This window comes from Chroicocephalus ridibundus, chromosome 5 (genome assembly GCF_963924245.1).
Source record: "Chroicocephalus ridibundus chromosome 5, bChrRid1.1, whole genome shotgun sequence".
Classification (NCBI taxonomy): Eukaryota; Metazoa; Chordata; class Aves; order Charadriiformes; family Laridae; genus Chroicocephalus; species Chroicocephalus ridibundus.
The window spans coordinates 82,679,160-82,706,946 of NC_086288.1; the positions used below are offsets into that span (position 1 = coordinate 82,679,160).

A 27,787-nucleotide genomic window follows, 5' to 3' on the forward strand; every position below is an offset into this window, starting at 1 on the left:
ATACACTAACCGGAGCACACATCTTACTTTTAAACAGGAAAAATCTGTTCAAGCTAACAAGGAAATGGGCGTCTATGGAAAGTAACGCTTAGGTAAATGGACATCTCATTTGAGATTAAACTTTTTTTTTCAAATAAGGAACAATGCCAGCAGCATATCTTTAGATTATCTACCCCGGCTGCACAGTAAGTCCATCACCACCCTCAGACATTAGGGAATAACGACAGTTCATCAAATCCCATCACAGCCTTCCAGGTTGTTCTCTGGGAATATAAATACGGTTGGACTCGACGATCTTAAAGGTCCCTTCCAACGCAGACGATTCTGTGATTCCGTATGGGGGCTGAACAGAGTAGCTAGCCACTAACAACGCCATCTTCCCCTCTTCAGATGTAGAGGTATAAACCAGAGAACGATCTGCCCTTTTCAGTCCTTACTTTTGCTTTACTGATTTACTTAAACACAGTGTAGTATCATAAGCAAAGCTGAAACTCAAGGAGAAATTTTTAAATTTCATTAAAGACGCTAAAATGACTCCTTTTAAAACACAGCCACTGGCCCAAACACAGGTTCTTATTTCCAGAATAGCCCTTCAATTCAGCCCTTGTCCTCCCAAGAGAGATTCCTAGATAAATGACCATAACAAATCCAAGCGGTTAGCAGTCTGCTATTAAAAGTTACAGGGGATCCTGACTGAGTTATTTGGATTACTGTAACTCTGTAACTCTGTGATGTAGAAGCCCGAAACAATCACACGCTGGCAGGGAGGGGGACCGGAGCCCGTGTCGCCGTGCCACTGCTACAGAAACCAGGTCATCCCTTTGCCAGCGGTCAGAGGTTTCAAGAACATTAAGTTTTAAGAAGGCAAAAATCCCCGATGCTTGAAGAGGCGAATGTGCAGCCAAAGGTATTCTGGGACCCCGTAAATGTGCTCCTCGATGCACCACTGCTAGTTATTAAAGCTCCAGAATCTGCTATGCTACCCTAGTATGGAGGGTAATGGGGAGGCAGGCACGTAACGACAACAAATTCGATTTCTCCTTGTCTGCACCAGAGGCACAACAATATTTTCTTGTAAAAACTGTGAAACAGTGAATGCAGTTTTTCAAAAATGGAACCAATGGGAAAGCACTTCACAATGAAGGGTGAAGGAGCTGAAAACTGATGAGGTCGAGCACTTCTCTGTCCCACGACAGCATCTGCTCTTAATCTGATGTCGTTGCAAAGCTGGGCAGGCAGGGCTGTGGAAACCCAGGGAAATGAACCTTCCTCTTTTATCGTCATCATAAATCGCATTAAAAAAACTTCTCCATTTGATAATAAAAACAAAATGAAAGGCTGGTCCAGGGATAGCTCTCCACATCTGCATAAGCTCATTCCCTCTGTACTAAAAGTGCATGGAAATGTCCCTGAGCAATAATGAGCTAGGGAGAGAATATCTACATTGTGATCTATGGGAGATTCATATTTTTGAGGTTTTTCAACAGCAAGGCAGTCAGGAATTGCAGAAGACACCCAATAGATTATTTTATTTCCTCAAATAAGAGTGATATATAGTTGCTTTCAGAATTTGGATGTGAACTGATTGTTTTCAAAATGGAGTACAGACAGTTTTCATTAACTGTTAGTAAATTGTTCTGATGGCAAGAGCTGCTGACGGCCGTACGAACGCTCACTTCTGCTAAAACCTCTTTCAGCCACATGAATATTCTGATACGCAGCTGAGAGAGAAATGGCCTATCCCAGCCGAAATACCCCATTTTTCTTTTATTCTAGATATAAGTGTATATTTACATGAGCATCACAAGTACACCTACTACAGCATTTATTGATGAATGGTCACGTCTACTGGTGGCTGGATACATGATTCTACTTCCAACCAACGTGTCCTGCAAGCCTGCAGCTGGGTCTGTAGATGGTTTGAGGGCATGAAGAATGCATTGCCAGCCAAATCATGCTGTTGTACGTCAACTCTGGACCTGACCTTGAAGACAAATAAGGATAATGAATTTGCCATAGAGCTCCGCTAATTCGTACAGGCTGTAGTGCAAACTATTCTCAACAACCCATGCTAGTCTTGCAGCCGGAAACGAGAATCCCCATGGAGCGTAACGGCCCACAGACCGAAGCATTCCTCCACCAGCAAGATGGCCAAGCGCCCTCGGAGCCGCACACCACCACTTTCATACAGCCACAAGGAACAAGAACAGCAAGACGAAGGGGAAAAACAACAACAACAATATTAATAATAGGAGTATGATGACGATGATGTTGATGATGATGTTATGGAAAGCAATAACATATAAGCACTGCAACTGCCTTAACTCAAATCCCAAGACTCCTGTCTATACCTGCTTCCAGGAAATCCTACTCCTTCGCACTTACCTAGGCTAATGGGATACGGATAAAATAAATGATATGGTTATTTGAAGACAAATCTGAAGAGTTGGAGAAGTTTGGGGCAATCAGTCATCCCTGACTCGTTCCCAAAGATTTGCTAGTGAACGGCACTTCAGAATTAAATTAGAAAGCAGGCAAAAGGCACAGCAAACCCTGAAGGGCAGGAAGGTATGCTGGGCAGTAATAAGGACTCTTGCAACTGACCTATAAAGGCTTTATTGTCAAGAGTTTACAAAAAATAAAAAAAAAAAGAAAAAGAGAGAAGGTAGACAGAAAAAGCAAATCCTGAACAAATAATCAGAATAATCTTTGTTAGAAATGGCGGCTACCAGCCCCCTGGAACTGCCGTTTCACCTGATCTCCTCCGTCGTGGTCACATTCACCACCGCGAACAAACGGGCTTTATATTGCCTAGATGGTTACTGACAGCGAGTCTCATTAAGCAGATGTTATTCACGGGATGGAATTGGTAATACTGTTATCATTTTACAGACTACACAAAGAGTGCTCAGTGCTGCTGATCCAGCAGGTTTCTTAGCTCCTCATGGCAACACTTCCAATGCAGATTCAAAGAGGACTGTCAGCGGCTGCTTTAAGGCCCTGACTCCGCGCGCTTTGAGGTATTTCCACTTCTCCCTAGCTGCTGGCCTGGAGCGCAGAGGCAGTTCTTGGGAGTGGGAACCAAATCTCAGTAGGAGACCGAGGTGCTGCTGCCACCCTTGCTCAGAGCCAGCTCCACGCCTCCATCGCCCGTGCTCCCCACAGAGCCAAACTGCTCCATCTGCCCAGAATCTCCCGCCATGGGACACCAGTTCAGCCCTGCAGGCACTTACATCCCCCCTGTTCATACCACCCAGTGATCTACTCCTAATCTTTGAGATTACCTTCTGTTATTTGTGTTATCTGTGCCCTTGAGGCCAAGAAGGCCAATGGCATCCTGGGGGGCATTAAATAGAGCGTGGCCAGCAGGTGGAGGGAGGTCATCCTCCCCCTCTGCTCTGCCCTGGGGAGGCCACAGCTGGAGCACTGGGTCCAGTTCTGGCCTCCCCAGTTCCAGAAGGACAGGGAACTGCTGGAGAGGGGACAGCAAAGGGCTACCAAGATGCTGAGGGGCCTGGAGCACCTCTGTGCTGAGGAAAGGCGGAGAGCCCTGGGGCTGTTCCGCTGGAGAAGAGCAGGCTGAGAGGGGATCTCACCAATGCTCAGCAAGAGCTAAAGGGCGGGTGTCAGGAGGACGGGGCCAGGCTCTTCTCAGTGGTGCCCGGGGACAGGACAAGGGGTAACGGGCACAAACTTGACCACAGGAAGTTCCATCTCAACACGAGGAGGAACTTCTTTGCTGTGAGGGTGGCAGAGCCCTGGCACAGGCTGCCCAGAGAGGTGGGGGAGTCTCCGTCTCTGGAGACATCCCAACCCCGCCTGGACGCGTTCCTGTGCCACCTGCTCTGGGTGACCCTGCTCTGGCAGGGGTGGGACTGGGTGATCTCCAGAGGGCCCTGCCAACCCCAGCCAGTCTGGGATTCTGTGATTTGATGGCGATGGCCACGGTCAGCATGGACTATGCTGCCTGAACACAACCTGTTTGCTTCTGAAGGATGGAAGTCCTCTGACGAGAGGACTGCTGGCCACCATAACCTCCTCTCTTTTGGATCTCTTGGCCTGAGTCCCTGCTAGGGCAGCCTTCCTTTGCTTTCATGAGTAAAAATATTCCCTGACTACCAGCTAAACAGAAATGGGAAGTATGTTTCCATAAAGAGTGGGATGATAAATCTGAACACTTTGCTAACAAATACTTTTTCAAACCACTCATCCCCAGCTCGCAGAAGAGAAGAGAGCCCACAGAAACTGTAGAGAAGAACAATAATTAGGTCAGCCTGACATTTGTTGTCCTATGTTTGTGAAAATATTTTCCTGAGAACTTCAGTTATACAACAACACGTAAGCAAAGCTAATACACCCAGTAAATTGTTGGCTGTCATTATCAGTAATAAAAGAGAAGAGTTATAGTTGCAAATCAGCTGCTGTCGCATTCAGCCACATTCTGCTGGTGAGAAAATAAAACTAATGAAAGATTTACAGGAAGAATGTTATGCACGAGCCTTCTCAGACACGCAATTAAATACAAATTGCAAAACACAAATAAGTGCATTATAAAACACAGAACTGCAGGTCAAAGATTGAAATTATTAGCGTCAACAGAATCACTTTTACAGCTTTCCTTCTGAAGCTATACACGGGATGCTATTCTTCTAAATGCCATGCTTATAAATAAAGATAAACTGAAACAGAACACTGCAAATATTTTCCCCTCATAACTATACTTTAAAAGCAGAACCATGCCTCCACTGTAATTACAGAAGATGCCATTCCATTAACAACTAATATTAGGAGCAAGTGGGAAAACAAACACGCCAAAGGGAAAAAATCTGCTTCCAAGTATTGCTAAGAGAACCCCATTCAAATTGAGTTTGCCATTTAGCGATGAGGCTTAACCTCTCCAAGGAGGCAGAAACACAGCACAGCCACAACTGTGCCGCGTTCTGGGGCCAGGTGAAGCGCGTTCCTGACCACAGCTCTCAATCACTCGAGCAGGCAAGTACTCCTGGAGGCCAAAACCTGCTCTAGCTGGAAGGAACGATTTTTCTTGACAGAGAGTAATAGCAAGAAAGAAAGATGGAGTACATTTTCTTAGGAGAAGAATGACCTTCACAGACGTCGGCGTTTTGTCTTTGTTGCTCCTCTCTCCCGGGCAGGGGCAGCAGCTGCCAGCAGGTCCCAGGAAGCACATTCCGCGTGCGCGGCTCTCCTCCCTCACCCACCGCCACCGATGCCCCTTGGATACCCCCGTCAGTCTGGGAGGGTTCACACACCTGCCTTTCCCGAGAAGAAAGCCCAGCCCGGTCCAACTCCTCGCACAGAGGCAGCACACGAACCCTTCCTCGCCCCACGCCACCAGGCAGGGACTCACCTTGCGACCTGACATCCCTCCCGCGGGATTTACTCCGTCGGAGAGCAATGAAGCAAGAGAGGAACTGCCTGCTTGGGGCTCAGCTTTTAAAGACGACCGCTGTAGGACACAACCTCTCATTACTGACTGTATGGGTGCCATCGGAAGTAATGACTGAGAAGAAAATTAAGCAACAGTGGCAAAAGTCCTCCTATTTCTGCTTCTGGAACTTGAGGAACTCTGAAAGTTCACAGTAGATGCCAGCAAAAGATCTATGTCTGCACCCCTGGTAGTTCTTCAAGACCAATGCGTTATTTTCTCTGTGCTAATAATAAAGATGGGTGCCAGGCAAACCCCCCAGTGAACAATACCAGCCCCCCGCCGCCGTTGCCACGAGCAATGGTGTCCGCATGATGAACACCACGCAGCCCAGCCAACGTTCCTGCAGCAGATCTCCACGTCTCTGCGGGATAATGAAGTTCACTCCGCTGTCAAGACGCGCTCAGAGCATGTGTGTGCGTATTTCATTATCAAGACAAAAGCCAACGGCCAAGTATTCAGCAAGAAATATGCCTCATATTCTTGACAAATAGTGTATATAATAAAAAGCTCCTGTTTGAAAGAAAGGAATATAGTCAAGAACATTCTTCTTCCTGCGTGAAAGATTTTGAGTTTAGTTTTCCAGCTACAGAGTTTCATGGATGAAGCACAGCTAATTTGTACTCCAGGTGGAGATTAATGGAAGACCTTTTTAAATATATTTTCTAATAAGAAGTCAGCAGGCAATCTATGGGAGTAAGGAGCAAAACAGAAAAATAATTCATTTTCAGGAAGTGCACGGCTTGTCTGCTGATGGAAATAATCATCCGAAATATCAATTCTCGCCACAAGGTGTTTGTTTAGAAACTGATGCATGAGGAGGGCTCTGCCCCGTCCCCCCCGGCTCCCGCTGGGCCTGTCTCCCGCAGCCTCCGCCGTCAGACCTGCGCTCCCGCCAGCCCGCTCGCTGCTGGAAACACCTTCTTTTGAGAAGAGTTATTTTTAATTTTAAGAATTAAAATACTGACCTATTACGTTATATACCTAGAATACCAAATAACAATGTTTGCAGGGCTACCATGCAAGAGGCTACATTTAAAAAAAATCCTTTAAAATATGATTTCACACGTTCCCCTAATGTTAACCTTGAATATATTGTTTGAATTTTTGCTTTAATTACTTTTCAGTACTATAACTCTTGATCTGTAAAATAAAACTATTTCAAGTTAAACATTTCCTCCTATTGCAAGCCTCACAAACTGACTTTATCACAAAACATTTAACTACTATGTTTTATTTCCCTCTTAGGAAACAAACACGTAACTGAAGTACTTCAGTGGATTAAGAATGCTCCTTCTTACATCTCAGTTACTAAACAAGGCCCCTTGATGGAGCTGAAGAGTTCAACAAATCGCTAAGCACCGTGCTTCGTCCACGGAAATGCGGTTTTCGTAGCAAAACAACTGGTCGTGCACCAGTAAACCACCACCTCTGCAGCTTTACGCAGCACTCCTTAAAATACTACGGGCTGGTGAACCGAACTGACAAACTTCAGTAAATAAACAAGGGGGGGACAACGCCACGAGTTATTGAAAAAATTGCCCCAGTCTCCACGGAGACAATTAATCCTTATCCCTCCTTTTTAAAGGCCTGTTTCATATCAGAAAACAGATCCTATGCCCTCCATCTCCATGCTCCCTGCTCCAGATCCAGCAACCGAGGTTCGGCTGGAGTCTCCCCAGGACAAGCAACCGCCCGGCGGTGGGGCCAGCGCTGGGCACGGCACAGCCTCACCGCCGGTCGCCTGTCGCGTTCACACATTGCACGAGGAAAACGGAACTTTGCTGTTTATTTAATCCAACTCTCGTCCTTTCCCACCACAGCGCTGACTCACCGGCTATTTGCATTTATGCTTTACATTTCTCCTCAGCTGGGACACTCAATGCTCTTCGTCGCCAAATCTCATGTTATTTTCTTCCAATAATTTCTTCAACTTGCCTGGACCAACTTCCGTTTTCACCCGGTCTTCCCAATGGCTTGCAGACCCCTGCCAATGCCAGCTTGCTTAATTTTTAAAAATTCACTACCTGTTTATTGTTCAGCCGATTAAAGAAGACACAGACCAGAACCAGGCCGTGGGGTTCTGCAGAGACATTCGCCTCAGGGACCTGCATCAGCCTTTGAGACAATCTCACAGCTTAACGTCAAACCATTCGCGTTCTCTGCCAGCAGCTTCTTCTCAACCTGTTGTGTAGCCATCTGATGAAAATTAAAGATGTGTCCACATTCTACCAACTTTATGAGAAAGCAGCAGAACTCGCTCCCCGCTCACCCCTCGAACCCTCCCGCTGGAGCTTGCAGGTGTGTGGTCTCCTCCCCATGGAACACCTTTGTCCTCCTCAAACTGCTTAATTCCCTCAAATGCTAGAAAACTGGACTTTTTTTTTTTCCCCGAGTGAAGTTTTTTTTGCCATTCCAAGGAGTTTACACGGCTGCTGGAGGTGGCGCTAATTCCAGAGCGTGACAGACGGCCCCACAGCGGGAGCGTCCCCTGCCCAAGCTGGTGGCCGGGAGCTGGCCCTGTTCCCCCTGGGCCTCATGGCACCGCACCCTCTGTCAAAGCAGGAAATTGAAATTCTATGGCAGGGTCAGCTCCTGACAAGCATATATTAATAATTTTGTTATCTTTCAGATGATTGCAAGTGGATCGTTTAATAATTTTTCTAATTTTTGATCCATGCTCAAAGAGAAAGCACCTCATTCACTTCTTCCTTCTGATTAGCTGGGCTATAATAGCGTCCAAAGACAGATTAGGTATTCTACAATAGTACCATCACCCTTTTCTTTTCTCTTCTTCCCTCATGCAGAATCATTCAATAAACCTGCCTCTTGCCTATCCCAAAATTTCATAGCAAATACACATAATCTCATATACCACACAAATAAATCCTCCTCCTCCTTGCTCTCTAGATCAGATCTGCAAATAACTGGAGAAATCCCCCCATCTGTCGTACCTGAATTTATATTCTGAATATTCTGAATTTTAGGCTGCTTCTGAGACCCAGAAGAGTATGCCCACCCTTTCCAGCTGTGCTGCACCCAGCAGTACCTTCTGCACCCGCAGCGATGACCCAAATCTGCGGGTTTCTGGGTGCTTGAAATCAGAATCACAAAATCACTCTAGTTTTCATAGAATCATTGAATCCTGGAATGGTTTGGGTGGGAAGGGACCTTAAAGCCCCCCCAGTGCCACCCCCTGCCCTGGGCAGGGACACCTTCCACCAGCCCAGGTTGCTCCAAGCCCCGTCCAACCTGGCCTTGAACCCCTCCAAGGATGGGGCAGCCACAGCTTCTCTGGGCAACCTGGGCCAGGGGCTCACAGCCCTCAGAGTGAACCATTTCTTCCTTATATCTAATAAAACTCCAGATTTTGGAACAACCCGGGGAAGCCACAGCCAGCACAACCCCCGCCTCAAATAACTCTTCCCTGTCTGACCTCTTCTGCTTGTTGTTATCACCAGTGTGCTGAGCCTACCCGCAGGGCAGGAAAGCGCCTCTGCGAGGTGTCCTGCGCCTGAGGACATCCAGCGTCTCCCCTGGAGAACACCCGCTGGAGCGTCCCTGCAGCCGGCTCTGACACCGCTCCTGCAGGTAACGAATACGGACAGACGGCTGATTTAGCTTTAAGCCTGTCCTCCAAGGTGTTCTACTCCGTAATCAACCTTACTCCTGATAATGATAAAACCTAACAATTCTAACACAGCGTTTGGTTTCATACCAGTACTTCTGATTCTTCTCATTTACTTTCCATAACATTGACATTTGCATTCAGAAATCTCAAATTCAAAACATTTTTCCTTGTTGAAATCAGCTTCCTTTTAGGCTTACAAAATACTTGCGGTGCACTTTTCTCCGAGTATCTTTGTCACTCAAAATTATTCCATTAATAAGATTTTGAAATTTATCTTCACGGACCAAAAGCTCCATATTCTGGGCTGTATTTGTTGTGACCAGTCAACCGAGTCGCCTGGTAGACACTGCTCTCTCCTTGCCGCACTGTAAATATACAGCTGCCCATTTGCTTTCCAATATGGCCTGTACCCAGAAAGCTGAAATACCATTTCCAGGCATTTTTGAGATAATACGGCCAGGTACGCATCAACTGAAGACAAACTGAAAGGGGCTGTAGCTGACACTAGATATTGTTGTGTTATTTCCTTGGAATTATACACATGACAGATAAATGTCCAAAAATATTTGAGGAAACGCTTGATGTTTTTTTAAATTATTCTGCCAAAGAGCTAATTAACTACTTAATTTAAATTAGTTACATGATAAAGAAAGCTAACAGCTGGAGAAAACGGGAGTAGGCGGCCTAGGACGCGGTAGCAAAATTTGGCCTCAGTAGTCCCCTGTGGACACTTGTGTTTGACTTCAACGCTTCAGCACGTAGCAGACCGAGTTCAGCGTGAGAGAGTTTATAGACAACTGGGTGGTTGACAAATTCCTGACCAATTCAAATGCAGAGCGTGTGTGCTACCAGTGACACCCAGCACCGAGCAGCAGCGCAGCCCCTTAAGCCCTGTACTCCGGGGGGAAGGTGCTATTTCTTCCCTCAAGACCCTAGGTGTAATAATGGTTCAAAATATCAAAATGACCCAAACCCACATTGCCTAATTCTTTTGTCAAGACAGGGAGGAGTTATTTGTGATAATTACACTGAATCGTTGTTCCTAGCTTCACCACATGCCTTTCCAGTAGGAGACTTATTCTGCGCTTCATCTATTAAATTCAGTATTATTGTCCTTCTACTTCACTGGGATGCTTGGATAACGCATTCACCAAAGCTTGTGATGCAAACAAGAGCTTTTAAGAAAGATTCTTTAAAAGAGCTTCCTTAAAACCTCCTAGTGAAGGGTCAAAGAAACAAAAAGTCATTTCTTTTCATTCAGTGCTCACAGAATTAACAAAATAATGTCCTCAGTTCATTTCTTAGACATTTGTTTCAACCCCAAGAAGTGTGTCCACTGTCTTTCAGAGACTTTCGAGAGTTCATGTGAGCCAGTGGCCACCTGACACAAACATCCGTCTTCCAAAGGAGAGGCCGCAGCGGTTGCCTTGGCCCTGACCAAGGGCCAGCAGCATCCCGCAGACGCAGTCGCGCAGGGACGGAGGTCCCGCGTTCCGCACACCTGACAGCACCCTTTGCCACAGAGCAGAGACGCAGGAGGACTGCCAAGAACAACGCTTTTCAGGCTCAGCCAGCCTATGGCTGAAAGGACACCAACTGGGAATACTCTGGCTCGCCACCAGACAAACGCTAAAGCACGCAGATTCCTAATCGAAAGCTGACCTAGCTCCCAATCCTGAAACCTCATTCCTTTTCTTAGCAAAACAGCTCCAGCAATAAAAACAGTGGATCAAACACTAGCTAAATATTCTCATCACTCTCTTGGTGATAACTAAATTAATTTCCAGTTCCAAAAAAGGTGAGGCACGGAAGAAGAACCACCAGAGCATTCAACACATGGAGAAAGGGACTGTCCTTCCCTTTCTCTCTACAGCGAGACAGCTGGAGGGCAGATCACGTTTCAGCAGCAGTTTAGGTCTCTCTGTTTTTACGTATCTGGAGAGGTTTAACCTGTGCCCTGCTTTATACAACAGGAGTTTTGTTATTAACTTGACCGAGACCAGGCTGTTTTTCCTTGAGTTTCCCAGCCCCGCCTTGCAGGTTCCTGTGAAATATAGTTGGTATTTTAAACCGCTATTCAAGTATTCACAAAGCAATGAATATACGATTGGGACATTTCTTTTTTCCTGTTTCTAACCGTTGCTTTGCTAATTATGCTCCAGAGACACTATCTGACTTGGCAGCTGCAATGCTGAATAATTCAGCAATTGGGAATGGCGAATGTGCCGGCAGGAAAGCTGTCCTGCGCGTCCCGGGGGCTGTTTCAGCTCTCAGACCCCAGCGCGCACCCGCCGCCAGCCCTGCCCCTCGCTGCTCCAGCAGCCACACCGTCGCCGGAGCTTTCGGGTCCCAACGAGGGAATCTCCAAAGTAGAACATTCTTCAGACTGAAATACCTAACGCTGAAAAATGGATTAAGGACACCAAAGTTTACTTTTCCCACTACTATCATTGTGCCCTATCAGTGTGCCCAGGTGGCCAAGAGGGCCAACAGCATCCTGGCTTGTATCAGGAACAGCGTGGCCAGCAGGAGCAGGGAAGTGATGGTGCCTCTGTACTGGGCACTGGTGAGGCCTCACCTCGAGCGCTGTGTTCAGTTCTGGGCCCCGCTGTACAAGAGGGACATTGAGGTGCTGGAGCGTGTCCAGAGGAGAGCGACCAGGCTGGTGAGGGGTCTGGAGACCAGGGCATGTGAGGAGAGGCTGAGGGAGCTGGGCATGTTTAGCTTGGAGAAGAGGAGGCTGAGGGGAGACCTCATTGCCCTCTACAACTCCCTGAAAGGAGGGTGCAGAGAGGTGGGGGTTGGCCTCTTCTCCCAGGGGAATAATGACAGGACCAGAGGAAATGGTCTGAAGCTGCGGCAGGGGAGGTTTAGGTTAGACATTAGGAGGAATTACTTTACTGAAAGAGTGGTCAGGCACTGGGACAGCCTGCCCAGGGAGGGGGTTGAGTCACCATCCCTAGAGGTGTTTAAGGAACGTCCAGATGTGGCACTTCAGGGCATGCTCTAGTGGCAGAGACTGTAGGGGTTTGGGGTTTTTTGTGTGTGTTTGGTTGGACTCGATGATCTCAAAGGTCCTTTCCAACCATGAAGATTCTATGATCATATCTCTGGAAGGATGTGCATGCTGTCAACATTACTCTTACCGGGACAGAAACCAGAGAGAGAGACCCAAAAAAAGTCTCAGAAAAGCAGAATTCTCCAAAGTAAATATTAACAGACTCTGACCTTATGGCTAACAGCGAGTTTATTTAAACAGACAGCACACGTGCAAGGCACCACAGGTCTCAAGGTGTATCTTGAATATCAAAATGCCAGTCATCCCTGTCACACTTCCAGCTGGCAAAATTTACTTACTAAACTCTTGCTCACTGGTAATATATGCTCGTGTACGGTTTTCAGAGATTTCAGAAGAATTAACTGCTGTAATTCTTCCCTTAAGAATGTTTTGTTTTTTCCATGAATTACACATGCAAATCACAATAAGAACATTAAAACACAAAAAGAAAATCAATGTGTTTACTTGAACTTTCAGTAAAACAGCATCTGTGTTAAGGTAAAGCGATGCTACCACAGTGATGCTACCAAAGAATTCAGAGTCAAAATAGCTTTTAACTTAGATTCACCTGGGCTGTCTGCCCCCCGGCAACACTAGTTTAACTGTAGAGATGTTCTAGTGTTCAAGGCCAGGTTGGACGGGGCTTGGAGCAACCTGGGCTGGTGGGAGGTGTCCCTGCCCAGGGCAGGGGGTGGCACTGGGGGGGCTTTAAGGTCCCTTCCCACCCAAACCGGTCTGTGGTTCTATGATTCTATGATATTAAATATTCACTATATCAGGAAGGATCAAATAACTCAAACCACTCCTCCTCCTCCACAGGACCTATCCCAAATGCTTTTCACTCCTGCCTCCAGCTCGATGGGAACCATCCCCAGTGCCGTGCTGTTACACCAATGGTGGTGTTGCAAATAAGAGCGTAAACAAAAAAGCGATGTTAATCTCAGGGTTCGTTAGAGATGGAAGTGAAAAAAACATCAACGCTTATTGAAGGAAAATGGACTCGAGTACTGGAAAAGCAACACCAAAGTTTTTCAAACCCCTCTGCCCTGGCGGCTCTCCCGTCCACCTTGTGCCCGCTGCCTCCTCGCAGCCACGACGGGGTCACCGAGCTGCTGCAAGAGCAGCCGATCCAGTGACTGCACCACGCAAGGGCAGGCCCTTCAGGAAGGGAGGAAGCAAGCGGCAGATAAGCTTTGAAAGAACAAACGCGAGTTTAAGATCTATGAGCAGAGACCTTTCCAGCAGCTATAGATCAACAGCAATGCCGAGGATGGCAGGTGGTACGATGCTGCGTACCAATCCTGCCGGCTGCCTGCAAAAAAGGAGAGAGGAAACTAACCGTAGATCGGTGCCAGAACAACCGCAGGAATCGTGGATCCGGAGTTTTCAAAGAAGAGGCTGCAGAAGGCCATTGACGGGAAGACTGACACAGGATGTGATTTCTCTTTAGCAACAGACCGAGAGGTATCCCACAGATCAAATATTTTTAAAGAACCCGGCTGCTTAGGCGTGTTCAATTCCTTTCCTGAAAGAGCAGCGTTTCCAGAGACGCGAGGCGTCACCTCTGCTGTCTCAGGCTGCTGGAAGCCCCTCGAGCCCTGCTGGTGTGGGGCTCTGTGGGTCCAACCCCACCTCTTCCTGCGTCGGTTCTGCTCTCGGCCTATTTTGGATTCTCCATTATGTCCAGAATGTCACGACATGCAGAAATTTACAAATTCATTTCATAAAGTTTCATAATTGAAGTTTTCTCTACCCGGGTCAAATGAAACCATTCAAAAATGAGCTACCTTGAGAGCTCCAGCTATTGTCGCACGCGGTAAATAACAGTTCTGCTGGTGCCTATTGTGTGCACAGAGCAAAGTGCCTTTCAAGCTTCTTTCGGTTACCTTCCACATTTCTGGAAAATTTCTTTCCCAGCTGGGTAATAGCTGTTCTTCCATTCAGGGCACGCTCCTGTTTTGTGTTATTTCTGTAACTATTTGCAGAAATTGCTCAGAGCAAAAAAGAAATTTAGAAGAAAGCTACTTCATTTAGCGTCTGAATCCTAGCACTGTTTAACACGAACTTCTGCAGGAAAAGACACTTATTTCTAAGGGGCTGACATGACTTCCATGTAGCTGCACCTGACGGGGCACCGGATCTAAACCGAGCCTCTGTAAAACGCAGTGTCGGGGGAGAGTGACTGTTACCGCACCAGGTTTCTGGTTTCCCCACGGACTGTACTGTATTTATTCTTTATGTGACTACTAGGAGATTGCATACTTAACATTCCTCGCAATAGTTAAGATTTTACCGATGTATCTTTAGCCTTCTGAAGCCAGAAACTTGCTAATTAAGCAGAAACTAAGTAGAAATGCCAGTGGAAAGATTTGAAGGTGCAGGTAGAGAGGACATGACGTCAGCTCCCACAGGTGAACGCCCCACCATAAAGACCAAGAAAATAAAATCTTTGGAGAAAATTAAGGTATAAAAGAACACCTTAATTTTGTATTTATTTATTCCGTGTTCTGCCTGTCTCTGCGGGGAAACGAGGAAGGGGCTGAAGTGTCCACTGGAGAGCAGAAGCACAGCAGATTCCACCTGAGGCAGAGCAGATGATTCCTCACCTGGGAGGAAAAGGAGCCGGGGGCAGCCGAGATTCCGAACTATCCTGTGCCCTGGCGGGCCAAGGGCTGCAGCAAAGTAAGTTCAAAAGAAGTTCCAGGAGTGCGTTTGCCCTTTTCACAGCTGTTACCCCACGGGAGAACCGTCATGGCCTACAATCATCAGCTTTTACAAACAGCATTTCTCTGCCTCTGCTCTTCCCAAGGGATGAAATCTGTTCTGAAAGGAGTTCTCGTCATCAGCCCACTTTGAACTTCTCGTTACTAAATTTCAGCCTCTTCTTTTAGCTAACCTCCAAACTGCTATTGGGATTCTTTTATTTGTTTTTTTTTTTCCTTTTTTTTCCCTGCTGGATGCCAATACTGATAATCACCCTACGGGTCAGCTGTCGGAGTTCTTTGCTCCAACAGATTTTTCTGTTTCTTTTTTAAAAAATCATTTCTCTAGTGACCTCATTTTGTTGTGCTATCAAGCTTTATTCAGTTACATAGGAACAACTCCCTACGGGTCTGCTGTGTACTTGGCTGCACACATGCTCATGCATTCCCACCAAAAGGATCTGTAGGTGGGTTTAAATACTTTCTTTTTTCTGATTTAAAAATCTTGTCATATTTTCTTTATTAAGACCTAGGAAAATACCGTATAGGTCAAGGAGTTTGAAGTCAGTGGCTTCATTATGTACGTGGCCAAACAACTTGGAACAAACTTCCCCTGAAAATCATAATATCATAAGAAAAGCGTTTACAGGCAAAACCCTCCTTGGATTCCATTTCGACTAACATTTGAATGGGACTGTGCCCCATCAGCCAGTAGGTGGAGATATAAGTCCAGTAATTACTGCGGAAAACAGCTACTTGGCAGAGCCCTCGATGCAATTGAAGGTTTGTATAATACAATTTAAGCGAGGTCAGATTTCTTAATAGGCGTTCGATGAGGCAGATGAAACGTGTCCGCGGCTAAGGCCCACCTCTCAGCCTCCCTCGCCACACGCTCCCAGCCCGCGGCCAGCTCTGCCCGCCGAGCTCAGGAAACTTCCCTGTTCAACCAACTATTAATGAACGTAGAAAGGCAAAAAGTTAAACAGGGGGCCAAAAGACGTATTTTCTAATACCTGACCACGTGTCACCAAGTATTTTTAAAAAGCTTGATCAGTATTCTGTTACGCTACATTAAAAAAAAAAGCAGTATAAAAAAAAAGTATAGTTTCAATCATCCCAGTACCCACACTTTGACAGGCTTTGAGAGCTTTCATGCCTACAGAAATTACAAGCATGTTAATACCCCCCCCAGTAAATATATGAATGTTCTTAAAGTATTACCACTTCCATTGAGACAGCCACAATACTCTGTTTGGGTATTAAAAAATCATGAATCTATTAAATTATCATTATAGGAACTCATACTGGAAATTGCTTGCAATAGCAATAATATCTTGTGATTTACAAAAAACGCAATCCTGTCTCTTAACATCACTCTGCTATGGAATAATAATCATATCCCTGTTTAACAGAAATGGAAATGCAAACAATTACAGCAATATAAGCTAAGGTGTAAAAATTAAGGCAGCATAGTTGGACATTTATAATAATTTCTTTGTTTTGGTTATGCTGCTTGATTTAAGGTCAAATGAGAACACCCTTGAAATAACCCATACGATTATGGGAACACCCTTGAAATAAGCCCATAGGATTTAGCCATATCAACTAATCATACATGCTCCATCCCTGGAGGTATTTAAAAGCCGGGTAAACATAGTGCTTAGAGACAGGGGTTAGATTAGTGGTGGGTTTTGTCAGAGTCAGGCTGGTGGTTGGACTCGATGATCTGAAAGGTCCCTTCCAACCTGGGCAATTCTAGGATTCTATATATTGTAACTCAAAGACTTCTTCTTCCCTGAATGCCCTTTGAACAAGCCAGGAACAAAGCAAGACCGTGATTTGAACAGTTTTGCTCTTTAAACTGTCATTCTGTCAAGAAGAATCACCGGGAAACGGGCCGGGCACTAAAACCTCCCGCGAGGCAGCGCGCTGGGACCTGACACATTTCTGGGGGCGAGAGCTCTGGGGGTTTGCTCTCCATCAGCTCCTCCTGGGAGACCCTTCGAAACCGCCGCCCTGAGGTCCCCAGACCATGGTCTGCACAAACTGCTCCAAACGACTTTTTTCCCTGCTGTTCCCCTTTTCCTCGGGCACTCCGAGCGGTCCTCTGCACGCTGGCAACACTTTGAAAGGGAAAAGTGTTGTTTCTGTTTTCCCACTGCGCTCCTGGCTTACCACCGCCTCTTCTGCTCCGAGTTCACCGCGTGTCCGCAGGCCGTTCGTAGCCACGGGAAAACAGCGGGGTTGTTTGCCTTAGCGCAGGGAAGTTCTGCAGAGTCAGCCCAACTTTCTGCTGGAGACCCGGGGAGCGGGGGAGCGGGGTCTCCTCTCTCCGTGCAGGCAAGGGCAGGGGCTGGAACTACAGAGCTTTAGGGTCCCTTCCAACCCAAAACCCTTCTGTGATTCCATGAGCAAAGCTGATACGTGAATCTTGTTCCCTAATAAAGGACCCTGCCTTCCTTAGCAGCTTACAGAACAACAAACGTCAACTTTTTTGAGCCTTGTTTGTTCCCAGTTGCTCAAAAGATATGCACAGCATTTGATAAATAATCTAATACAGCGAAATTTGGAGTGTTTATCCTAATTTTCATCTCTCGTGCCTTTGACAAAACTTGTCTTCCAGTTAGAATAATGACATTTTGGTTACTTACCTGAAAAGAAAACGGACGCTAGTATGTCTGGGGTAATTCAGAATGTGAGCTTGGGTATCTTATTTTTAAGGTCCTCATCATGTCAATACCTACATGGAACTCTCAGAATATTTTAAACAAAATTTGTATTAACTCTCCTTTTCTCACTCAAATCTTAGATAAAAGATCTGATCCACAGATAACTGCCAGGGCTCACAACTACAGAAATATGGAAGAGACAACAGGGACGGTCAGAGAGATGCAGAACCTGCTGCCAGCCATTACTAAAGAGCCCTCACCTATAACCCAACACCAAATGGAAACCGTCTTGAGAGCCTATCTGCAAACATTGTCCTGCATCTCATTCGGTTCAACGTTGCGTTAAAAACCCGCACGGTGCAATTCAGCAACTCTTTAAAGCTTTAAACAGGGCTTTGTGCACAACTGTACCAGTCTGGAACACGTGCCCATGAGGTCCTAGACCTTGGTCTCAGGTCTGGAAGGGGACCTGGAGAGCCAGCTGCCATCGCGCTGTAAATCCCATGTCCTCTAGAGCACGGGCAGGAGGTCTCCTCTACCAGTTTACAAAGGTTTGTGCAGCAGGAATCAAGGCTTCCAAATCTGACAGATTTTCCAGGGCCAGAGAAGTGGTACGTGCTGCATCTTTGGCTGAGAAAATGGAGGAGCCACAGGACGCATTGTTGGAAAAGCCAGAGACTTCCCAAATCTTGATTTCTGGCATGGACTAAACAGACACTCTTACAATCAGGATTTAGAACAGACTTCGCCATTTGCATGAATCCCAAATAGAGCTCAAATAACATCGCAACAGGCTGTAAAAACTGGAGGGTTAATCAGAACTCAAAAATCTTAGCAAATTAGAGAAGCGAAGTAAAGAAAGGCAAAAAAGATAAAATTCTCAAGATGCTCAGCTACAAAGTCTCACGCTGATCGAGGGATAATGAAGACAGATCACCTTTTGGGAGGTGGCACTTCAAAGAGATAGGAAGACAAATGCCTTGCCTTCCTACATGTAAAACCTGAGTTACAAGAGGAGAATGATGAACACTTGGCTGGACACCAGTTCTGCAGAAAATGGTGTGGAGGTTACACCACAGCAGAAGCGCGGCACGAACCAACAGCGCCAAGGACACACCAACAGGAACACAGCCCCCGGGACAGGCAGAGTCACCCGCCCGCTCTGCTGGGCAATGGTAAGGCTTTGGCTGGTGCAGGACCCGCTCTCAGAACGGACGAAGTCCAGAGGAGAACAAAGATAATAATTGAGATCTAGAAAATATGACTTATTAAGAGAGACCGGAAAAAATGAGGTAATTTACTTGAAAATGAAAAATGAACTGATCTGACATGAGTCCCCAAGTACTGAAAAGGTCTTTTCCCAGTGCACACAACAAAATATAAAGGGGTAAAAGCCGTGGCAGGCAACTTTCTGATTAGGTAAGGATATTACTGGAACACTGGCTATATATAAATTTCTTCCCAGCCCCTTCCTCTCATGCTTCCAGCACGCACTGCATCGGCAGCTTAATTTCTTCAGAGCGGAAGCCAGAGAAACCTCTTCAGGTCAGGGCTAAGGGGGACCCACGCCCCGAGGGCTGGACGCTCAGAGCCAGCCTGCGTGGGCAACAAAGGAGGCGGCTGTACCGGCGGGTGAAGATGCTTCCGCGCCACCGCAGTTGATCGGGAAAGAGCCGCGGGCATTGGAGGGGAAGGGAAGGAAAGCACTGAGATGCTGTGGGTATCCGGCACCCCTGTAGAGTAAGGAGGAAACTACACCCTCCCCAGGCGCCACCGCTCGTACCGGCCAGACGCTAAGCAGCAGTAGTAAACTTGAGCCAAGGAGCGCGTCTGGAACTTGCACCGATGTACAGGTTTGGCACAGAGGGTCTGCCAACATTAGTCATTTCAGCCTTTGTTCTCTCCCCTGTTGGAAGCAAGTGCAGCGCTAGACTGAGGCTTTAGGGAGCAGTAAGTCACTCTTTAAAGAAAACACAACCACCAGCAAACAGAAATGGAAGTGGAGGCAGAGGGCACTCCCAACACCACAACAGTAAGAGAAGGGTGCCGGTCTTCTGTTTCTTAGTGCCAATAGGTGTCACCAAATTCTGCACGAAGTTCTAGAGAAAATGGCTTGAAAATATACAATTAAAAATAGAAATAATTACTTTAAAAGGCTGATTTCTTTTTCTTCGTGGAAAATTGTTTGGGCGCGATTTTATAATTTCAAAGCCAAGTCATCAGTATCAATAGCACGTTGATAGCATTAAACAGCTCTACCTGCATGCACTGAGCAACACAGCCCTGTCTCCTCCTTGGCCACCAGCCTAGTGGTTTTTCTGTAAAGCAATATCAAATTCATGAAAACTACTTGTTTTTCTAATTACTGGTAGTTTTGGTGACCCGCTCTATGAAGCTGCCCCAGCATATGGGCACGTAGACTGTTAAGCTCTGAAGTTAATATTTGTGTGAATTGCCAGGCTAACAGCTCTAGAAACATTACATTCAAAATGTTTACAATTTTATGCTAACCATGAAGCTCCAAGCGTGAAGGAAAACTGGAAATACGAGTTTGCACAGAAGCAGACAAACATTGCTACTTTGGCACTGCTGCATCGAGGCATTAGGAACAAAATTAGTTCCCTTTTGTCTTGGGAGGCATGAGCCACTGGCAACATTCAGGTGAAAAGCTGTGTATCAAACCTGAACCTGCCCAATTCAATGTGTGTGCAGGACCCGACTAATTCCTTGAGTGACTCTTGTGAGGTTACAAAAATTACACCAGCAGCAGCTTTTTTATCCTCAGTGGTTTCGTTCTTTTCGTTCTGACGGGTGACCCTCTCTAGAGAGTTACCTCACCTGAACCCACCTTCAGAGAAAACGTGCTGGTTGTGCAGAACCTCCACACTGAAATCCCACCAAAGGCAGGAGAAAACGACTGAATACGCCTGTCTTCACTGACAAATGGTGTGCCAGTGTAAGCACTTCTCATTCAAAAAAATTCAGAGATTTTGACGGGGCCATGGGTGGATGGCAGTTTGTAACAGCTATTGTTATCTCCACTGTTGTTATCTCCGCTGTTGTTATCTCCGCTAGCAGTCTTCTACAGACCACAGCTTGTCAAAACAATAAATCAAGACCTTAAATTACACCAACTCACACTGGTTGGAGACTGCTTCTCTGTAAAATAATGCCTTTGCATCAAACACTCCTGGAGCACAGTTCAAAACAGTAGATTGTACTCACGCTCTAAAAAAATAGACGATTGTTTCTGGTTGTGAGAGGTTTTATGAATATGTTTATAGGCAGAAATCAGCCATAAAAGACACAGACTATAAAGCACTGGGAGCTATAGAACAGAAATCATTGTCCAAACAATTTCTAAACTTCAGAAAATGATCATAAAATTGTAAAAGTACTTGTCAGTATGAAATGCAGCCTGAGCAAAGACTTTCTTTGCACCAACATGCTATAAAAAGTATATATAAATACTGAAAGTAAGGAGCTGCAGAAAAAGAGAGTATTTCTGAGAGTATGTCAAATTCAAATAAAAGGGCACGCTGACAACAGCTTGTGTAATAATAATATGATTTTAGATACGCAATTCAGCAGCAAGTGCCAAGTAAGCTTCCAGTCTAACACACACCTGGCTACATTAAGGCCATACATTACACCCAAGGCTGAAAGCCTGTGATGAAAGGGAAGAGAAAAAATGTACCGATCACCTAATTTCATCCCTTGAGCGTGTCCAAACTTACCAAAAAGTAGATCCATAAACCATAAGTGGCCCCTATTACGGTGAGACCTCAATCCCATAACCTTTGCGAGACTCCCCAAAGTAGCCTTGTGATGGTGGAGTGATTCTATTCCTATTTTATAAACAGGAAACCGAGTACAGGAACTAAAATGCCTCGTCAGAGGTCAAAAAGTTGCTTCAACTTCCTTGGCTAGCCCAGTATTTGCCGAACGATTGTTCGGGTCCTTTGCCGGAACTACATGGATCTTCAGCTTCGTCTCCCTTCAGGGAGGCCTGGAGATGCCAGCTCTACACGAGAAGGCAAACAAGGAACTCTTGGAGAGTAAGGAGCGGTCACACACCACAGCACCACTGACTTTCCCAGACAGGTGCTAGAAGGCTTGGCACCCAGTAAGCAGCACAGCGCTTCTCTCACGGGTCAGGACTTCCATCGAGAGTCGCGGTGCACTGCCGGTGCCGTTAGGGCTCACCTTTCCTTCCCTCCTCTCTCATCAAGTCACACCACCGTAAAGCTGCTCCGAGGAGCTGCGCAGCCCTGTCCTGCCCAAACTCATCTGTGCTGTATTAAACCTCTCAATTACTTTGTGGTTTTTCCTAAAATTTTTTTGAGTTGAACTGTTGATGTTTTCTCATCTGGTTAAAAATACGTTGCTGCTGGCACGAACGGACACTGATGCCTGTTTTCAGATCGGGCATGCGATAACACGAATTCATGCAATGTAAGTGCTGCCAGGAAATAAAGAGCAGTCATCCCCAGCAGGCTCCAGCGCAGCAAACCTCCGCTCTAAACTTCCACAGAGCTTTTAGCCCAGACAGGCTATTAAATCATATCAACTGACACGCTGTACATCACAGCCCATTACAGTAACAAGGTTACCCTATTAGTTTAAGTGGTGATAGCTCGGGTTAGGCCAACTCCTCCAGGGACCAGAATGCTCGCGCCACAGAAACAGCTCCCACATCCCAAACCCCACACATCCCAGAAGGGCACGCTCCAAACCTCCGCCGTGACAGAAAAACAAACCGGAGAGAGACAACAAGGCAAGGGGATCCTCGCCACAAAGGAGGTGAACATCTCTGGCCCTCCCTGCTTGTAGACTAGAAGAAAATTTCCCAAGTCATCTCAAATTCTGCCGAATGATCGTTGACCCTGGGATCAAGACAATGAGCATCGTCATGACACGATGATGATTTCATGATTACCTGACAATTTCCCACAATACATGAGAACACCGATGTGCTCTGTGTCGTTTACACAACCCTGAATGCACCAGAGGAAAACAGTGCGAAGCCCCCTCCAGAATATACTGGGGTGGTTGTACATCAGTTGCAGGAGAAAAGCCCCTACAGCCAAGTGTGACGACGGCGAGTCTGGCAGCTCAGCTGAACGCAACACAAAACTCCCCTCCTTCCCCTGGCACATGAAAAAGGGGAATCAACAAGGACTTCACAGAGTTAGTCTCCGCATGGGAAGGCAACATTATTAGGGGTGAAGTCCAATTTCCACGCCTCTAAGGACTCAATGTATCCTGAAAACCAGCCACACAGATCTTTCAGAAAAATAGCTAATCTTAAAGGCTAATCTTTCAGAAAAAAGCTAATCTTCTAACAAAGAATAGTTGTTACACGTTCCTAAACACTACAGCGAGCATAGAGCAATAACCAATAATTCGCATAGGAGCTTTGACTGAAAATACGTGTTATACAGCCATAGCATGGCTCAGTGAAACCTAGCGGAAACTTGGCGTGGCTGGTGACAAACTGCATGTGAACCAAAATGATAAATTTTGTAGACGAATGCAGTCCAAATGCAGTTATAAATTGTGATGTGACTCCCAGGTTGGTGCTAGCATGTCATCTGTACCCAAACTTGACACTGGGCAGGCTGGAAGCTTCCGAGAGCGTTACGCAGTCCTAAAGTCATCAACATCAAGCCAGATCTCGGTGTCGTGCTACTTGTCGTGAGCAGCGGCAGAGGGCCCGAGAATGGGGGAGGGGGGGGTGGAGTAAAATTGATATTAATGAGAAAAATTAAACGTAACTCGTAATCAAAGCAACCAAGGGAACTTGCTGCTGCTGCTAAAAGTCATCTATACAGCTCCAACTGTGTTTCATTAATTACAGAGAAATAGTAACTGGACATGATTCACCTAGGATTCATTTACGGAACTACTAGACAATGCAGCTTTGTTAATAAGTGGGATATTCCTGTCAAGAGCGTAGGCCCGAACTATGGGCCTGGCCAGCAAACCCGAGAACCCCACCTGGAACTGCCAAGGTTAGAGAGGAGGGAGGTAAGAAGTAATTTTGGCAGGGGGAGATCACAAGCGCCAACTCACTGACCACCACCCACATGACACCACCTCCTCAAAAGAGAACAAGGGGAGAAGAAGACAGAGCCTGCGCACTAATTGACACAGGAAGCAAAGAAACCTCGACCAATAATTAAAGACAGTAACAAGGAATATGTATTAATTGTTAGAATATGTGATAATCAGCGTATGAAGAGGGAAAATTTTGAAACTAAGGTGTGCTCCCTTGGGACGAGCACCCCATTTCTGCACGTTAACGGAATAAACTTGGCAACGCCTCTGCTCTGCGTGTTATTGGCTTGCACAGCGGGCAAAGAACCCGGGCTGGGGACAACAGGGGAACATCAGGAAAAGCTGAGCCCTGGAGGGAAGCTCCCAGCGCTGTCACAGCGAAGGGTGGAGGCGCTGCGTGAGCGCTGGTGCACTGCAGGCGTATCAGCAACGAACCATGCCCACGCTGGCACCGCCATCGGGTGAGAGCGTCTGGATTCTTCACAAGAGGGATTCTGAACTGACAGACGGCGTCCGGGTAGATGGCGACCAACGTGAGAGGACCTGTCAAACCCCGGCCACAGTGGATACAGCGGGGAAAAAAAAAAAGTGGGGAAAAACTAATTCCAGAAAGAGCAGCAGAGCTGGCACTGGGGCTCAGTGAGCCCCGCGCTACCGTCACACCAAGAGGTCGTTGTGCCAACGGCAAGCACCGCCGGCGCCTGCTGCAGCAGCGTTGGGATCATGCGCATGCGGAAGGGAAAGGTACCGCTCAGGTAACACAGTGACCGCCCCGGCTCTTCTGCAGCGTGATCTGGTTTTATGGACGTTATTTCTTAGGCTGATGCGACCTTCTCTGGTTAACACACGTACTGAGTTGGCATTTTAAGTGAGGGGAAAAAACTCATCAGCACAGTTTTTGGATCACGTACCCATTATTTGCTTGTGTTCTACTAAAAATGCTGGCAGTTTTCCAGTTCATTAAGGATCAGCTCAGATCTGATGCTGCTGGCAAGAAATAAAGCTATTAGGATACCAATAGTAAAATATTTAACCTAAATAAAAAAAATAATCCCTACTGCGTACAAAATAGTAACATAATAATTATGGCGCTGGCTGAAGCCATTTCTAGATTTAGTGTATATGCACCTAAAGGAAAACTGTTATGTCTCTTTAACTCGATAGAAGCTGTCTTGATCAATTAAGTTACTGATATCTAAACCACTTTGTAACATCTACCGTACCTGTTGTAAGCAAGGTATTAAAAGCTCGAGGTGTCAACAGAGAAGGCCCTAGGAGAAAAGCAGTGCTGACTTCGAATCCGAAAATAATTCCTCCTCTAAGGAAAATTCATCCTGATTATTTAAAACACTTCCATACCCTCACCCTTCCGGGCAGAGGGTGCTTTTGAGGAAATACATTGTCCTGTCTCAGCCAGCCTTCAGTCCCGCTGCCACGGTGGGGAAGGAATTCTTGGCTGTGAGGGCGGTGAGCCCCTGGCCCAGGGTGCCCAGAGAAGCTGTGGCTGCCCCATCCCTGGAGGGGTTCAAGGCCAGGTTGGACGGGGCTTGGAGCAACCTGGGCTGGTGGGAGGTGTCCCTGCCCGGGGCAGGGGGTGCCACTGGGGGGGCTTTAAGGTCCCTTCCAGCCCAAACCATTCTATGACAGCTGATTCCAGCTGCAATGCTGCTGTCCCACTGCATTGCCCTGATGCGGATCCTGACATGGGGCAAACAAAGACCCTCACTGATCTCTGGAAGAACTGTGAAGCCTTTCCACCCTTCTGGGGAGACAGCTACTCAGACTACAAGAGACTTATGGGCTGCATCATCATATATGTTGTTCTTTGCGAAGGCATGTATCTGTGTGTCTCGTGGATGCAGGCAAGGCCAGTTGGGTACCAGCGGCAGCCGTGCTGATGGTAACGGCACTTCACGCGGAACCGCCACGTCTGTTCTGCACCACACGAAGCCACAAAACCTCATCTGCTCGAGCAAGTCTCTCCTGGCTGTCTGCTCTCAGGAGCAGGTTGCTGACAAGCAGCCCCATAGCGACGTTTTACTCGTACACAAACCTTGACTGCTGAAGCAAATCACATGACGAGACTTTCAGTGAGTGGCAAGAAATGACAACGGCTCAGAGGACCAGGAAGACTCGTGGGAGCACAATGGAGCAACTCCGGAGTGTCCGTGATTGCACGGGCCGCGTCTGTGTGGTGGAGTGGTCACATTGGCGGCTGATGGAAAGCACTTCATCAGCACTTACACCAACGCGAGATGAAGACTGATGGGCACAGACGGAGATGAATAAAAAGGAACAAGCAGAGTAATGAAAATAACCCACCAAACGCCGCAATTACCCACTTGTCCCTACACAGAGCTGGTCATTCCCTGGATATAAGGGTCAATTTCTGCATGAATCAGATCCATGACTTCAAAACAGTGCAGAGTCTGGGCCAGAGCCACAGGGTTTTGTTACAGGTGCTGTTCTGGGGAGAGGAAAATGCTGAATTTTTAAATTGCCAAAACCTGCAGCGGGGAGTTTCAGGCAGGGCTACAGCCAGCAGCGGAGCCAGCCCTGCGGGGATGCGCCCTGGGACAGACGTGGGGACTCTGCCACACCAAACCGAACCCTGTCTGTCTGTCTGTGTGTCCTCTCCCTGCTGAGGCGGGTTAACCCTAGCTCATCCTCACAGGAGAATAATAAAAGAGAAAGAGAAAAGGAACGGGAAAGGGAAAGATGGAGAAGGAGAAAAAGAGAAAAAGGAAAAGAAAAAGAGAAAGAAAAAAGAAAAAGAGAAAAAGAAGAAATGAAAAAGAAAAGGAAGAAAAAAGAGAGGATCTACCTTTGTGAAAAGCAGATCATTCCCATGAATTAGCTGATCTATACGAGAGGCTGGCTTATCAGAAATTATTTACAAACCAGCTCGCCACTGCCCAGGTGTGACAGCCCTGTGTTCCAGCCGCAGCCACACACATACAGCAGCAATATCAGCACTCATAAACACAGCGTCTGCCGGCAGAACGTGCGCCCAGCTATCGATGCACGCATTGCACCAGCCTCCAGCAAAGAAAGCATTAAACACAGCCTGTTCAGGAAGCGCTCTGTGGAATAAGCAAAATAACCGCAGTTACGCTCACTCCCTGTCCAAGGCCAATACTTTCCCTTAAATACAAGCATGTGCCTGTTTCTTTTACATACAACCACTGGGACAGAAAAGCTGGGGAAGGTCTGTGTTTCCAGGCACAGCTTGGCAATTCTGCAATGTGTTGCTCTGACCTTTTTCCTCGTTTTGAGGTTTTATAAGCCTGTATAGAAGCTCTTTACTCCTGCCACCCTTCATTCGTACGAAGTGGCCTGCATGGAGATCTCTGGGCTTGGATTCTTCTGCCCCAGCTGCCGCCTTTGCTCGCTCTGCGCCACGTCCCCACTCTGCCCTTCATCGCTACTTACTCGAAGGGGTCGCTGGGATCAGCCCGCTGGAGCTCTGGAGGAATCGGTATTCGTTTGTAGTACATTTCCCAGTCAAAAGCTCCTCGCATGGCATCCCCCGCCTGCGCCTCGTAGCCAAAGTGATTGTGGTCAATGACATCGATCATAGGACACACGATGGTTTTGTGGTTTAGTGCAATCTGGTCTGAAAAATGAAAGTAGAAAATAGGAAACGGCATGTCGAGTCAAGCCATCTATCACGTTACTGCAAAGTGAATCCCACTGGCTTCCTGACGCTGGAAGATTGCTTTGCTCTGCTCCCCATGGCCCCCACATCATTTCATTTTCCAAACCTGTATCGAGCCCTTATCTAAAGTGGACTTAATGCAGTCGGGCGATGATCAGAAGCATTTACGGTTCCTTAAAGGGAGGCACATCCCTGCGCGGCCCACAGGGGTCCAGTCAGCTCTGTCTCTGCCACGTTGCGACCCCGCGCTGTCCCCATCTGTCAGCTGGGGAACGAGCCAGCCAGCAAAATGCGAACCCCCCTCAGCCGGGGGGTGCGTACGGGGAGCCCCGGCGAGGGAGATGTCTGCTCCCCAACGCCAGTCTCTGCCCTCGCAACCCTGCGGCCGCGGCTCCGCTTGGAGAGCAAATCCTACGCATCGAAGGCAAACTCCAACACCGAGAACAAAACACGGCTTGCGTCCTTTTTCTGTACCGATCTCGGAGATATAAAGAAGGCCACACAGTATTACTCTTCCTCACCTGTTTTCTAAAGAAAGCAGTTTATTTTTGCTTTTTTTTTTA

General features: G+C 46.9%; 1 protein-coding gene across 4 annotated transcripts in view; it reads right to left on the minus strand.

Moving 5' to 3' along the window:
* The window catches only part of GALNTL6 (polypeptide N-acetylgalactosaminyltransferase like 6), a 453,529-nt gene that overhangs the window by 53,568 nt on the left and 372,174 nt on the right, over positions 1 to 27,787 (minus strand). For all 4 annotated transcript variants that reach the window (XM_063335688.1, XM_063335686.1, XM_063335687.1 and 1 more), the window contains one exon: positions 26,999 to 27,182. In XM_063335688.1, the coding sequence (XP_063191758.1) occupies positions 26,999 to 27,182 (184 nt within the window). The remainder of the gene's footprint in view (positions 1 to 26,998; positions 27,183 to 27,787) is intronic.